Source organism: Antechinus flavipes, chromosome 2, assembly GCF_016432865.1.
Source record: "Antechinus flavipes isolate AdamAnt ecotype Samford, QLD, Australia chromosome 2, AdamAnt_v2, whole genome shotgun sequence".
In the NCBI taxonomy this organism is placed as follows: domain Eukaryota; kingdom Metazoa; phylum Chordata; class Mammalia; order Dasyuromorphia; family Dasyuridae; genus Antechinus; species Antechinus flavipes.
This window is the reverse complement of record NC_067399.1, coordinates 422,471,959-422,488,908: the sequence shown is the minus strand read 5'-3', so window position 1 is coordinate 422,488,908 and position 16,950 is coordinate 422,471,959. Positions and strand designations below refer to the sequence as shown.

Genomic DNA, 16,950 nt, shown 5'->3' with positions numbered 1-16,950 from the left:
TTTGCTCATTAGGACCATAAAAGTAGTTTGATCAAATTTTGTTTTGAGAAACTATTTTGTAGCAGAGGAGTTAACTATTCTTTAAACACTTGTGAAAGTTAATATATAAATCAATTTAGATCAAGTTTTATCCTATCTCCTGTCCTTAGGTCATTTCATATTTTGCTTGATTTCTCTAAGATTGAATTATTTAAGATCTCTATTCTTTAAAACAAATCATATTTTCTAATTATCTTTACTATTATTAGTATCCAAACTAATTCTGTCTTTTATTTATCTTTTGAAAAGTTTCATCATCAATTTTTTTCATTTCTCCTTTAATTTTCAAGACTCCTATTTAATTTTGTGGGGACTGTTAATTTGTTGATTTTCTGGTTGTCAATAAATTAAATTCTTATTCTTCTCTTTTATTAACAAATATTTTCAGGTATATAAATTTTGGGTGAGTATATTGCTAACCACTTTGCTAGCCACTTAGTCATCATCACATGGTATCAATACAAAAACTAGTCATGTAGTAGGGTGTAAATGAGTTATACATCTTGATGTATAAGACATCTTTTATAGATTATAGCATAAAGGCCTATTAGCCTTCAATGGCAGATACCCTTGGAAACAATGACTTTCTTTCCTTTGGGATGAATAGTCTTGAGAAGCATGATAACTGCCCAGTAAAGTCTCTGCACCTAGACAGAACCTATGATGAGGTTTCCACTGTATATTTTATATCTTTATCCTTAGAAAAACATACTATAATTCCATCAGAGAAGTGGTGGGATGATAGATATCAGATTTCAAGTTGGATAAGACTAAAGGCCAGAGAATCCAATTCCTTCATTTTGCAGAAGAGATACGGACAGCATACAGAGTTTAAATAACTTGTCCAGAACTATACAACTAATAAGTGTGTGACAATGGATTTGAATCCAGCTGTGTGTAATTCCAGATTCTGTGGTTCTCCATTTTCAGTCTCATTCTTTCTTGCTCCTCCAAGGGCTTCAGTGTTGTCACAAAGTGAGTCAGGGAGTTGAAAAGAACAAAAAGGGCTCACAATCTCTCCTTTTATATTTAGGCTCAGCAGGTACATCCCTCTTAAGGAAGATATGGAGAGGCAACAAGAACAGACATGTGAAGCTGAGAGGCAGGTGCCAGAATGGGAGATTTCCTTCTACAAAAAAAGGGCTCCTGTTGTTATATAGTACTATTTTAGTGTAGCAATAAGCATGTGTGAAATTGTTTCCTTTATCTTCTTCTTGCTGTTCATATGACTTCATTTGTATATTTTTTGATGTTCTAAGGGTAGAAGTGGATTTAGAGTCTCCCTAATTAACTGTTATAAGAGAAAGAAAAAGTACATGTGGAAATGTTTTATTGAATTCTTAAGAAAAGTTGTATAAATGAAAAAAATCGCTAGACTTGGAATCAGATTCAAATCATGGCTCTAACTTATATGAACTCAGGTGAGTCAGTTAAACATACTGGGTCTCCGTTTCCTCATCCATTAAATGAGAAAGAGGTCTAGATGATTTTTGAAATCTATTCCACCTCTGAACATAAGATCCTGCTTATAATTGTTATTTACTTTTTAAAGGAAAAGCCCCATAGTTCCTTAGTAAATACTTTCTTACTGATAAATAGATTATTACCACAACTGTATCTCAGCTCAGATCAGAGCAGAGGCCTAAGGAAGAGCAACCCTGAATTAGGTAAATTGGACTCTTTAGTCCTGACTGTCAACTCTTCTATTGGCTTCAGAGCCCAGAAAGGTGGGAATTTATGTCAAAGCATGACTTCATGGGATTACTTTCTTTCACATCACAGTTCTCAGGGGATGGGTTGGTGGAGTTCCTGGATCACAGAATCCACAATATTCACTAACCAGATGCTCCAACAGTTTCCCCTTCTTCCCCCACAAATCCCCCCCTCAGTGATTTTGTTGGCCAGTTCAATTCGAGGACTACAACCAGAAGGAATGATGTTTCTATCATATGATATTTCCTTCCTGTCTAGGTTCCAGGGCGTGTAACAAACATATGGTACCCTGTCTGTCTCTCATGGGATTTCTTCACAGCCCAGCTGAGACAACAGCTTAATTTTACTTCACAAATCCATTCAATAGTATAAATCAGGGACGTACAAGAGACTATGAAACATAAATAAAAAGTGGTGATGAAGGCAAGAGAAGTTTTTGGGGGTGGGCAGCTCCAGTTTGCAGGCAACACAAGAGGAAGAGGACTCAAAGATCTCTGGAAATTACTAAATGGAATAAAAGCAAGTAATCTGCCTTTGACTCCTCATGGAAACAAACACATCATATCGCAGGGTAGCTATACATCCATTGTTCAGTCCCTTGAATGCCATACCTGTTTTTTTCATTCATCATTGCATCTTGGTGTGATGCTTGGCATTTATAAAGCTCTTTATCAATGGTTCCAACCTATGTTTCCAGCCTTATTCTATATCACTGCCTTTCAACTAGAGTTCAGTCAAGCTGGACTCCTTGTTATTCTTCATGTGTGACATACTATATTCTTTCCCCATACCTTTGCGTAGACTGACATGTAGAATGATTTCCTTCCTCACAATCCCCTCCCCCAACTTATTGAATCTTTAGATTTCTTTGAAGCATACCTCAAATGCCACCTTCTACAGGAGATTTTTCCTATACCCTCAAGTTGGTAGTGACTCCCCACAATATTATCTTATACTGATTTAGCAAATATTGTATTTAGATGTACAATAGAAAGCAAACTCCTTCAAGGCAGAATTTTTTTTCATTTGATTTTCTTCTCTTGTTCAGTGATCAGGTATCAGACACTTCAGGAAAACTTAATAATTGATTGATAAAAAAAAATGCTCAATACTCAACCGATTGATAGCTATATAAATATTATTGAAATAAATGAGTATTATGATTCCAAGATCAATATACTTCATTTCTTTAAGCTAATAGTTTCTACTACTTGTACCTCACCAGAAAAAAATTTTTTGAGGAAATTATGTCTATTTGGATTTATAATACTACCTACTACTATAGGTAGTACTAGATATTACAAATATTGTAATTATAATATGTATTACAATTTTATTGTAATATATATTATATACATTATAAATTATATTATTTGTATTACAAATATATAACATAAAATTTATACAAAATGTAATTTTGAAAGAATAAGAAAAAGAAAATAATACTTGATTCCATAAAAAGTCAAAGGATTTACTTAATAGAATAATAACAGAACTCTTTTCACAACTTTACAGAAAAAAAGAATTATAATAGAAAGAGATTTAAGGCAAGGAGACCAGTTTGGAGACCACTATAATTGTCCAGATGAGAAGTGATAGGAGGCTGAAAAAGATGGTGGTAGGATGGTGGCTGTGTGAAAGGAAATAAGGTAACTGACACTAGCAATGTCATGGAAACATACCAAGATTTGTCAACAAATTGAATTTGTGAGGTAACAAAGAATGAAGAGGTAAAGATAGCAATTAGGTTGTGAACTTGGGTGATGAGAATGATGATGGTACTCAATAGTAATATGAAGTTTTGAAACAGGAGTGGATCTGAGGGGGGAAACCTTGAATTAGCTGCAACCCATCTGTATCTGCTTATCCTTTATGATTTATTCTTTTCAATTCTAAATAAAAAGGTGGCATTCTCATTCATTAGTCACTTCCCTAGAGCACAAAGATGACCTTCCCTTGGTTTCAGGAAGTGAGTATATATGAATATATATGATGTGAGATGAATTTTCCCAATGCCACCTACACTGCTGTTTCTGTGAATGCCAGGAGGAGTCCATACTCAACTCAAAAAGGAGTAAGAAGGGGAGAAACTTGCAGAGCAGAGGGATAGAGTAAGCATTTAGGGAAATGAGATTAGCTGTTAGTGTGTTGCACAGAAGTCTTAAGAATGACAATCACAAGGAGAGTAGGATATGACCCACCTTCTCATCCTGAATGGTTGATTATATACCCCTTAAGGTCAGTTCATTGTCCCTCCAAGTAGCCCTGAATCCCATTTTTGGATATGATTGTTCTAAAATACCAGTAATTCTAAATTTCTAACATAGTGCTCACCCTCTTGATATATTTTAAGAGGCAATACATTATGTTGAATAGTGTTGTGGATTAGAAGAGAGAGATCTAGGAGAGCTAGATTTGAATCCTGACTCTTGATATTTGCTTCTTGTATAACTATTAGACAAGTTATTTCATATTTGAGAGTCTGCGTTTCTTCATCTATAAAATGAGAATAAAAATAATGGTGCCATCTACCATACAGAAACAATAGAAACATATTTTCAAGAAAGTTTGGTATAGTAGAAAGTACATGGGACTGAGAAGCAGGAGACTTGGATTCTGAGTTCTCTTACTAACTAGTTGTATGATCTTAGAAATGTCACTATTCTGAACCTCTATTTCCCCATTTATAAAATGACATGAATAGATGAAATGACTTCTAAGATCTCTTCCTGCTCTAATAATAAATGTTCAATGCCTTTACTTATAGAATAACTCAAGGACAACTGTAATGTCTGCCTCATACTATAAGAGCCAACAAAGAGGATAGGAAATACTGCTGAATCTGAGTTTTAAGAACATACTTAAAATTAGATCTGTCCAGATCTACTATATAATAGACAAAATGTGCTGGAAGACAAAGTTATTATCATTAGGATTCACTGCAATTCTAGTCCTTTGGAGTAACAATATTTTTACAGTACTGGTTATGGTAAACTTGGTATTTTTCTCTTTTCCAATCTCCTAATTAATGTCCTTTAAGTCTATATGTATACAGCTTATATAATAACAATGATGGTAGGCCATAAAGTCAAAATAAGTCTTTGTTACCAGAGCTCATGATCACTTCCTGGCCCTAGAATTCACAGCCTATATGTTATTAAGACATATGAAAACCTAATCATCAGCATCATCATCACCATAATCATCAACATTTATAAGGGATGATTAAATTCATGTCTATATCTAGTAAAGGTGTGTTTAAGAGGCAGCAAATGGCAAGGGAAAATTTTGTGTGTTTGTATTCCTTGTTTGTATCTATTTTTTTGTGTATATATTGTTTTGTGTATGTGTGCATTGTGATTATTAATTTTTATTTATATGTGTGGTAGTACTATCATTTTTAGGTTTTAGCTGCATTATATCATCTCTGATAAAATTCTATTTTCTCCTTTTAAATAAACATTTTATTGGTATACACTATGCACATTTTTAGATCACTGTTACTTTTCAATGACCAGGTCTGCCCCCTCCATACAATATAATCTTTTCGAAAATTGGGTAATGAAAGGTATGGGATTATTAAAGTCATCTTTACTGGTTCTTCATAAGTTATATAATAAACTCAAATTTTTCAACATGGCATTCAGGGTTCTTTACAATATGGTTCTAACCTACTTTTCTAGACTTCTTTTCCACAACTCTCCCTAAAAAACCTTAAATTGGGTTTCTCAATCTTTTTTGAATAACCCCTTTATTCTCTTACCTCTGTATATATACTTAAGATTTTTCCTTTGCTTGAAATATCCTCTCTACATTCATTTAATATATAAATCCTGACCTTCCCCAAGACAGCTCAAATATCCCTCTAAAAAATTTACTTGAAAGAGGATCAGTTTTATAATCAGAAAACCTGAATTCAGATGCTGACTCTAACTTTTACTAGATATGTGACTGAACAAGGCATTTCATTTCTTTATGACTCAGTTTCCTCATCTTTAAAATCAGTAAAATAATATTTGCAATTCCTACCTCATGAGGTTATGATAAAGAAGGTGCAGGCAAACATCAAAACATTTCAAAACTGTTATTTGTTAGTATCATCCAAGCAGATATAATCTCCTCTTCTAAATCCCCAGTTATTTCTGTGCCTGTGTTATCTCCACAGCTAGAATGTGAATTTCTGGAGGGTAGCTATGTTGCTTTATTGCTCTTTGCCTTCCCTCAGCACCTTGGATAGGGCCTGGCACATTAGTAAGAGCTTAATGACCATCTGATGAATTGCTATTAAATGTGGACTTCACTTTGAGTTTTTATCAGAAAGCACTGCAAGGAGTGTGTCAGAGAATTGTTATTTCCAATCTTTTTTACCCTAAGAACAGGAAGTGAAGTCAGAGCTTCTGCATGAATGGTTTGGCAGTCCTGATTACCTCCAATGGTTCAAACCTTTTCTGGAATCTTCAGCATTACTGGGCGCTGAAGCAGCAGGGAACTAGGCTTATTTCAACTTTCTTCTCTTAACAAACTGCTATGAATTGCTACAGCAGGCACAATGCCATCTGCATTTACCTTTTTTAATCACACAATAGAACACTCTGTGCAAAATTGGGGTAATTAAAAGCAAAATATATCACCCAGAGGCTTATTTTTACCACCAAAAATAAAAGCTAGGTCCCATTTTGAGTCAGAATGACTTGATCCTTCCAAAAATCTCCTGCAAAATAAATACTGTGTTTGTTCTATAGATGCTGCTCAGGCAGGTTGCTGCTACATAATCACCATGGGACTATTGTCTAGAACTGAACTGTCTTCATGATAGAAAGCAAGAATTAGAGACAGGGAACTTCAAATTTTTGTGGACTAAGTATCACCTAAATTTTTATTATTCATGATCCAAAAATGAAGAGACACAATGGTGGGAAAGTAAGTAATATGTGCTATGATATCCCTAGTATCATTTTCAAGGAGGTCTAGGAAATTTCCTTTATAATGTATCTATCCTCAGCCTCAATTTCTTCATCTTCAGAATGGTAACCATAATATGTATTTTTTTCTACTTTGCAGGAATTTTGTGGGAGAAAAAAATTTTTTATAAACCTTTAAATGCTATAGAAACAGAAACTGTTGGTTTTATTGTTGCTAATGAAGTAAGATGAAGAACATGAAAGAAAAGAAAGGTGGTCCATAAGGTGGAACATAGGGTCTGAATAATGATACTTAGAATTATGCAATATTAAAGTTTAAAGGAGACTTCAAAATTCATAAAGTACAACCCTTCCTCTCCCTGCTTTTGTAGATAAGGAAATTGATTACCAAAGGAATAAATTGTCTTGCTCAAAGTTACAAAGCTAAGATCATATCTGAGGTTAAAATCCAGTTCTGCTAAAAAAAAAAAAAAGAAAAGAAAAAGAAAAGAAAAGAAAAGAAAAAAGAAAAACATCCCATGCTATTCTAATTGTACCCATGCTGATTGCTAAACAATAGCTTTGTATATATCTGTCATTCAATTAGTATTTTTAAGTACCTACTATGTGTCAGTCATTCTGCTAAATGCTGGAGATACAAAAAAAAAAAAAAAGGCCAAAAAAAAGTCCTTGCTTTCAAAGAGCTCACAATGTGTATCACTGAACATGAATCAGCCTCAACTCATGGGAAAGAGGTTAAGAAAGAACAGCACCAGTAATATGAGAGCTCCATAGGAAAGCTACTTGTGATTCCTTTATCACCATCAAAAATTCACGGTGCAGGAAGGCAATCTCCAGAAAAATTAGCAATGGTTATTTTCAGCAAATGATAATTACAACACACAGTAGGAAACAAGGGAACACCAATCTTGGTGTTGTAACTCATGTAATTCTAATGCCTAACATTTATTTTATAATAATGTTTCCACTCTTAAAGATGTAATGAAAATGTCACAATTTATCCTGGAGAATATCAGAACCAAACAGATATCCACCAGAAGACATAATCAAATCCTTCTGAGCTTTTCAGAACATTAGGCTTGTCCAGTATTTGCTATAAATATTGATTGTGTAATATTTCTGAGTAATGGGAAATAGCTAATAAAATCACACCTGGAAAATTAAAAGTGATTTCAGAATTAAGGTTTTTCCTCCCCTTCCAATTTCAATTCAAAATTAAATTGGGATATTTCATACTGAAAGTGACCTCTGACTCCACAGTAATTAACTTCCCACCATTATTTCCTTTTATATAGTAAAGATATTTCTATTCTAAGAACTATTGGAAAGTTTTTTTTTCTTTCATAGATGAAACTCCAGGTTATAATAGAGATACATCCACCCTGCTCCAATTCCTGTTAGAATGTTTAGCTATACCACATTCAAGAGGCAAAGACATTGATAGCATATCATAGGAAAGAGGGCCTCTATAACATTTCTGAATTGAGAATACTCAGAAAGGAATAATTTGTATCACTTCAATCACATCACTTAACCTCTATGGGCTCATTTTCTTCATATATAAAATAGAGAATGGACTAAATATAGCAACTCCTTAATTCCATTCCATTCCATCAAGATTTTGTTAAGTACCTATTACCTATTTGTCAGGTGTTATGGATGTTGGGAAACAAATACGGAAGTTTAAAAAAAACATTTTTATAGATCTGATTCCTTTCCTTTATGGGAAAAAAAAGTAGAGTTCCTTCTAGAAATAAGTTCTAGGTGTTATGTAAATCAGAATACAAAATTTTTTCTTTCCTTCTCAATCACTGCCCCACACCTATCCCTATTATTAAGTATATATTTTCATACCATAGAGAAACTAATAGAATGGAATGCTCATAGAATCATGGTTGTTGAACTGGAGGGGAACTTAGAAATTACTGAGCTCAACCTATTCATTTTGTAAGTGAGCAAATTGAGGCCCAGAGAAATTAGAGGCTTCATAGGTAGCAATCGTTACACTAGGGACTCAAGTCCATGTCTTTTGACTATAAATACAAAGCTCTTCCCTCTGTTCCAGGATTCAAATATAATCTTTTGCCTCTCAACTTAGGGTCAATAGGACAATCACATCAAACATCACCTTGCAAAATTGCTGTAGTATAAAGAACAGGCTTCCAAATGGAAGAACTCCATTTTTCTGCAAAAAGTGAGGCTTAAGCCCACACAATCAACAATGACTATATCAGAAAAGTTAGAGAAGACTGAAGACCAGAGAGCAGAATCAATGAATCACATGGACATAGCATATGCTCTAGGATGCTTTGAACTGCTTTGATGCATTGCCTCAGTATGTTGTACTTACAAAAAAATTAAAGTTTTACAAGTGTTTCATAAAGCTTTTCAACTATGCTCATCCAAATGACTGTGCCTAAGCAAATGAGGGAAGATATTTCCTAATTTTAATATGTTTCATAGGCTCAAGATCTAATATGTTGGTTGGATATGGATGCTAATATGGATGGTTGGGTATAGTGAGGTGAAGGGTCCATTGTTTAAGTGGGGATAAATCCTTATTGAAGACAATTAAACCTGAGACTTTAAGACTTGGAATGGTATCAGAGGGATTCAAAGTGTATATGTAGAAAGGAGAAGTATAGAAGAGACAGGACAATGACTTACCAAAGAACCAGGTATTCCCAACTCAGAGGAAAACCATGTAGTTTTTGGTAAAAATTTTGTCCTGTGGTTGAGAGGTGGCCAACCCAATCACTCCTACAATGGAGTCAAGTCTTTGGACTTGTAGGGAATTTTGTATGAACAGACAAATCACATTTTCTGAAAAAAATGTACAATTTACCCAGCTTTTACATAAAGGATGCTCATTATGTAGCCAAAGCAGATATGGCTAATGAACTTATGTTGGAAACTTCAATCCAACTCCAACCACCTCTCATTCAAAACAACTCTGTGCTTCTCCACCTTCAGTCCAGTTCCTTTGCTTTCCTGAGCAAAGTAGACAAACTCTCAATGCTATTTTACTGCAGGTCCTTGAGCTTTCCTTGGAGAGACCAAATTTGCCATGGGCACATCTTTGCCCACAGAGACATGACCTGTGCTGGGTGCTGCAGCCAAGTTCTCAAGTGTATCTTGGCTCGTCCAAATTTCTCTAAAGGCTTTCAGAAACAAGCCTGAGACAGGATCCTGAGGCATCTGAACAGAAGGAAAATACTCACAATCAGACTGTGGTCACGCCCCATGGTGATGACTGTCCTATTCACTGTGCGAAGCAATTGAACCATGATTTCCTGGATATGATGGTAAGTTGAGGCCTGTAACATAGAGAAAGGCACCTACATAAAAACCAGAGCTACATATCTATTACATTTCTTTTTAAATTCAAGGTTTATTGATATCTTTTATTTTTTATATCAATTATTCCCAGATATGCTAACTTCACACAGCAAATTTTCACTTACAACAATTTAAAAAATTAAAAATTTTTTTTTTGCAGTTAAGCAAAATCAACACACATGAAGATCATATTTGAGAGCAGATATACTGTATCTCTTACCTCTCTAAAGAAAGGCTGGTAGTTCATTTCATCATCTCTTCTCCAATTTTTATATATACTGTTTTAGCTATTGTGTATATTTTCCCTTGATTCTGCCTACTTTACTCCACATCATTTTGTATGTCTTTTCATGTTTTTAATAATATTTTCATAAAATGTTTTAAGGACATTTTATGATGTAATAATATTCTATTTTATTCATATGCCACAATTCATTAGCCATTTCGGTAATCACTCTATAAGAAACAATCCCATGTCAATCTTCCCACCAAACCAGTTTCCAAGAAAATTAATTTAGTTCAGTTAAAGGGATATGAACTTCTTTCAAATGACTACATTAGTTCAAATGAAGGCCATTTCTGGTTTGTATAAAACCTGAATAGAGCCTATAAGATCTCCACCAAAAAAATATGTTGAACTTTGGTATAATGCAGTAGCTTTTATAAAATAATACAATCAGTCTTCATGAGAAGTTGTAATTATATACTGTTTGTGTTGTTGCAATTTTTCTTTATTATAAGATAAAGTTATAGGGGCAGGAGGGGGAAGGAAGAATATATTTGTAATGAACTTATATTTTGAAAAAAGACATCAATTAAAAATCAATGGTACTGGTTACTTGATGAATTATTCAAATGGGAGGCAGATTTAGAGGGTCACAAGTTTATTATAGAGTAAAAAAAAAAATAGGAAGAAGAACTACATTTGATGTCCTTGTTATAGCAAACTACCTGAATCAATACAGGGCAATACCTTTCATGAAAACTATAGTTTTAGAGAGTTAACTATGTGCCATGGATCATATAGCCAATGGGTACTCATGGCAGTATTTTAACCCAGGATTTCTTCATTCACAGTAAGCCCTAAGGTGGCACTATGAGCAAATTAGGAGATAGACTACCTATCTCTCAGAGTTGTGAAGAAGGAAGGAAGTTATGGCCAAAGAGCTAGAGAACCTTATGAAAGTACAAAATGGATAATTTTGATAATATTAAACTAAAAAGTTTTTGTACAACCAAAATCAAAGCAGTCAAGATTAGAAGGGAAGTAGGAAACTAGAAAAAAATTCTTTACATCCAAAGGTTCTGATAAAAGCCTCAATTCTAAAATATAGAGAATTGATGCAAACTTATAAGAATACAAACCATTCCCTAACTGACAAATGGTCTAAGTATATGAATGGGCAATTTTCAGATGAAGAAATCAAAGCCTTTTTTTGATCATATGAAAAAATGTGCTAAATCATTATTGATCAGAAAAATTCAAATTAAGATAACTCTGAGGTACTACTGCACATCTCTCAGATTGGCTAAGATGACAGGAAAAGATAGTGATAAATGTTGAAGGGGATGTAGGAAAACTGGGAAACGAATACACTGGAGTTGTGAACTGATCCAACCATTCTGGAGAACAATTAGGAGAACATAGCCCAAAGGGCTCTGAAATTGTGCATACCCTTTGATCCAATAGTATCTTTACTAGGTGTGTATCCCAAAGAAATCATAAAAAAGGGAAAGGGACCCACATGTGCAAAAATGTTTTTTGCAGTCCTTTTTATGGTGACAAAGAACTGGAAACTGAGTGGCTGCCCATAAGTTGGAGAATGGGTGAATAATTTGTGGTATATGAATGTAATGGAATATTATTGTTCTATAAAAAATGATCAGCAGGATGATTTCAGAAAGACCTGGAGAAATTTATAAGAACTGATGCTAAGTGAAGTGAGTCGAACCAAGAGAACATTATACACAGCAATAAGAAGGCCATGCATGATCAATTCTGATGGACTTGACTCTTTTCAACAATGAGGTGATTCAAGTTGATTCCAATAGACTTATGAAGGGGAGAGAAATCCAGAAAGAGGACTGTGGGAATTGAATTTAGACCACAACATAGTATTTTCACTTTTTTTGTTGTTGTTTGCTTACTTTTTTTTCTTTCTCATTTTTCTTTTTTTGACCTCATTTTTTTTGTGCATCATAATACATGTGGAAATATGTATAGAAGAATTGCACGTTTAATGCATATTGAATTACTTGCTGTCTATGGCATGGGGAGGGTAAAGGAAGGGAGAAAAAAGTAGAGCGCAAGGTTTTACAAGGCAAATGTTGAAAACTTTGCATATATTTTGAAAATAAAAAGCTATTATTAAAAAAGAAGAAAGTTCACTTAATAAAAAGAAAAACAAGATTAACTTCTGGATACAAACTACTATTCTGCTTTCATACTCTATTTAATTTCTTTCCTTTGAATAAATTATAGGCTTATTATTATTATTTTTAAAAAGAAACATTAGACTAGTAAACAATGGAAATAAACATTTCTCAAAAAAAAAAAAAAGTAAACTCTATCCAATTCCAATAGACTTGTGATGGAAAATGCCATCCACATCCAGTGAGAGAACTGTGGAAACTTAATGTGGATCAAAACATAGTATTTTCACCTTTTTGTTGTTATTCGTTTGTTTTTTTCTTGTGGTTTTTCCCATTTGATCTGATTTTTCTTGTACAGCATGAAGAATTTGGAAATATGTTTAGAAGAATTAATTGTACATATTTACCCTATATCAGATTGCTTACAGTCATGGGAATAAGGAGGGGGGAGAGGAGAAAAATTTAGAACACAATGTTTTGCAAAGGTGAATGGTAAAAACTATTTTGCATTTTTAATTGTTTAAAAAAGTCAGCCCTATCAAATATACTATGCCACTGCATTCGTGGATGACGATATGCAGGGGAAAAAAATTCACTCACTTAGAGTTTTGACAAATAGTGACTTTAGGAGAGAGAAATTTCATTGATGTGGGCACTACTTCTAATTGTACAGATTATGAGTTACCCATAACTTTTCATGTTATTCAGTTTTTGCTCAATTACTAACATAAAGCATTCACAGAGTTTATATGTCTAACTCATTGGAGGCCTTCATCTAAGTCTTTTACAATTCTGAAGATAACAATATTCCTCTAGGGCTGTAAAGTACAGTTCTAGTAAATGAGGACTACCTTAGCTAAATTAAAAAAAAAAAATGATCATGAGTAAGTAAAACCATCCATTAAATGATGGAATTTTGGTCAAAGAATTCAATCACAATGATTTTTCAAATGGCCTTTGTTCACAATACTGCAACAAGAAACAACACTACTTAAGAATAAATCCTCCAAAGATGAGCAACAAAATAAAAATCTAATCAGAACAAGAGGTTATGGCTAGATAATGATGTAAGTTGCCTTGACCAAGCTAAGCTGCTCCTCAATACTTAAAAAACTAAAATAGGATATTTTTTAAAAGGAAAAAAAAAGCCCAGGAAAGGAAAATGGTGACAGGATAAACTTTGTAGGAAATATAAACATGCATACAAAATTGTTCATAGAAGAATTGTGCTATGTGTTTCTGGAAACAAAACAGGTTCCCCTATATTAAGGGAATGGCTTAAACAAATTGCATTCTAGAAGTGTTGTATAAAAGACTATACTATACAATAAGGAAAGACGAATAAGAACAAATCATGGAATTGTGAGAATATATGTAGGAATTAAATGATACAGTGAAGCGATATGAAGAAAGCAGAACAAAAGAAAAATCTATATAATGATTATATTAATATGAATGCAGCTGATATGGGAAGGCAACCAAACTGGTCAAATATAATGGCAAATATTAATACCACTCTATCAAAGTCAAATGGCACTTCCCTTCTATTGCTTGGGAAAATGTTCATTGTAGAGCAAGTTCTATGTATGTTTCTTGAGGAGGGACTATTGTATTCAATTGTTTTAAAAAGAAAATTGACAAAATAAGTAAATAGATAAGATTTAATCCATAATATAATAAGTAGTAATATAAGATAAAAGTAAGTGAAGAAAAATGTCCAGAAAGAAGGAAAAAAGATAACTCCACTATTTGAAAACAAGAGAGATAGCATGAGACTTCCCAGAGAGGTTTAGAATGACAATAAGATACATACCTGAAGTCCTACAGTCTCTAAGACTGGAATAAAGACTATTGAAGGAATAATTCATGAAGAACATAAGAATTGATAACAGAAAAAACTGCTATCAGTGAAGCAGTGGACATTCAAAAAAGCAGAGTCACTTAGGATGAAAGAAATTCAGAAAGGTAGAAGAAGATGGAATAGAGCAAAAAATTTTTAAATGGTAAACTTGAAATCTTTGAATTTTTATAAATCAATGCAGCAAGGTTTTAGGGGAGAGCTTAAATAAATAATTTGGGAATTAATAGTCTTCTAGAAAATTGGGATTTTTTTAAAGTGTTGTTGTCATATCTCAAGATATATAAGAAAATTACAACGAAAACAGAAATGGAAATCAAAAGAATTCATAGGATACCCATAGAATAACACTCCAGACTTAATTCAAACAGAAATGTAGTTACCAAATTTTAAAGATTCAGTATCAAAGAGATATTCTTACTAGCAAAAAAGAGAAATCAATTTGTTTATCATACATGATATGGAAAAATGAATGAAAATTGTCCTGTACCCCAAAGTGCCTATTCTACAAAACTGGACATACTCCAAGATGAGAAAACATGAGAAAACATGGTTCAAAAAAGTCAGGGAAAAAAAAAACTTTTAGGGGGAGGGAGTAATATGAAGTATAGAAGAGAAAGAAGTGAGCAATTTAAAACTTGGAAGGGGTCAAACTTGTAAATTAAACAAAGAAAAGAAACATAATAATAGTTAAAACATAATATAAATTTTCATTCAAATAATGAGTAAGGTATAACTCAGTATTTCCCTATTATAATGAGCTAATAGATATTTAAGTTTTTAAGGACATAGAAAGGGACATAGAAAATAAAAAAGGCCAGGAATTTTAAGGAAGAATTCATTGAAAAGAAAGATAACAAAACCAAAGTATAAGGTGGACTAAATGGAAAGCAGAAGAGGTAGGAAGATGTAAAATCATATTTCTTGGATTCTAGAATTTCAAATAAAGTTTAATCAAATAAATGAAAGTATTGAAATTCAGTCAAAGAAGACATTCCCTAATGTTAATTACTATAAAAATAGACTAGATCTATCTTCTTGTTAGGTATTGGGATGTGAGAAAGGATTATTATTTTATTTTTACAAAGTAAGATAAGCTCCATAAGTAAATTTTTAAAAAGCAAATAAATAAAAATAAAGCAAAGTGGAGAAAGATTTGAAAATTACTCCCAGAAATTTGTTGCTTGCAAGAAACTCACCTAAAACATAGACTCAGTATCAAAGTGAAGAACTGAAATGAAACCTATATCATTTTGATTGTTTTGTAAAGATCAGAAATTACATTCATGCGATTGTAACAATAAGAAAAACAAGCAGGGAATCCTATTATATTATTATTAAAAGCATCATAGCCATTAAAAATAATAATATTAAACATGTGTACTGATGGCAAAACAACTAAAATCTTGAAGGAAAAACTAACATTTTCTTAAAGCCTAGAGAATAAGACAGGAAATTCTAAGTTATTTTAATATTATCTGTCAGAGTTTGACAACTCCTATAGAAAAAAAAATTTAAGATAAAATTATACAATTTGACAGAAATGCTAAGAAAACTATTTGACAGAACTAGGGAAATTTACAAATGGGAATTTTAAGGAATATATAAATTTCTCAGTTGTCCATGGGATTAACAAAAAATTGATCACATATTATGGTACAAAGAACTCACAAATAAATGCAGAAAAGTAGAAATCTTAAATACATCCTTTACAAACTATCATGTAGTAAAAATTACAAATCAGAGAAATACCAAAAGATTCATTCAAATGTAAATAAAGACCAAAACAGTCTTTAAAAAGTAACTGTATCAAAGACCAAATTGTAGAAACAATGACAAATTACATTAAAGTATGATCATAAGAAGACAGAATACCAAAATATATGATATATAACTGAAGCAATTTTTGTAAGAAAATATATATGTACTTCAAAAGACAGTGTGGGTTTTAATTAAAATGAACATAGAAGTTGTTAAAAAAAATTGAAAGCAAAAGAAGTTAAATAAAAAATAAAATTATTAAGTAACAAAACAGAGCAGGTTCTTTAAATGAACTATTCATTAATTTCATTTAAAAAAAACACCTAATAAAATTTTGAATACTAAAAACAAATGGAAATCAAAGTTATTTTTAAAATAATGGACCAAATCATATAAAAACCAAAATTTACATGAAATAGATCAACAGCCAAAAAAATTAATAAAGTAAGAAGTATATGATCTAATCTCAGAAAACTAAAATTAGGCAAAGCCATAAATGAAATCTCAAGGGAAAAACTTTAACTTTCAAATAATTTTCAAAAGAATTCCAGCAAACATTTAAAAAACAATATCTATGCTACCTAAACCATTTCAAATCAAGAAAGAAAGCACTACTAAACTTTTTCTATAAAACACAAACCTGACTCTCAGAGTAGGAGTTAATAAAGTAGAGAAAAAGAATAATCAATGAATATCACTAATGAACATTGATTTTAAAAATAGATAAAATGATGGCAAAGATGTAATGGGCACAGATACAAAAATGTATTCCTTATGGCAAAGCTGGATTTATATCCAGAATAAATGAATGGTTCCAGATTTGAAATATAATTAAAATAATAAATCTTATTAATAACAAAAACTACATGATTATGTCAATAGACACAGGAAAAAACTTCAATAAATGCATCTTTCATTTTCATTAAACATCCTGAGAAGTATAGG

At 32.5% G+C, this 16,950-nt stretch overlaps 1 protein-coding gene across 1 annotated transcript in view; it reads right to left on the bottom strand.

The window, feature by feature from the left end:
* DOCK2 (dedicator of cytokinesis 2) overlaps nt 1-16,950 on the bottom strand; it is a 449,319-nt gene that overhangs the window by 253,951 nt on the left and 178,418 nt on the right. The window contains exon 25 of the mRNA XM_051978885.1: nt 9,896-9,991. Within this exon, the coding sequence (XP_051834845.1) occupies nt 9,896-9,991 (96 nt within the window). The remainder of the gene's footprint in view (nt 1-9,895; nt 9,992-16,950) is intronic.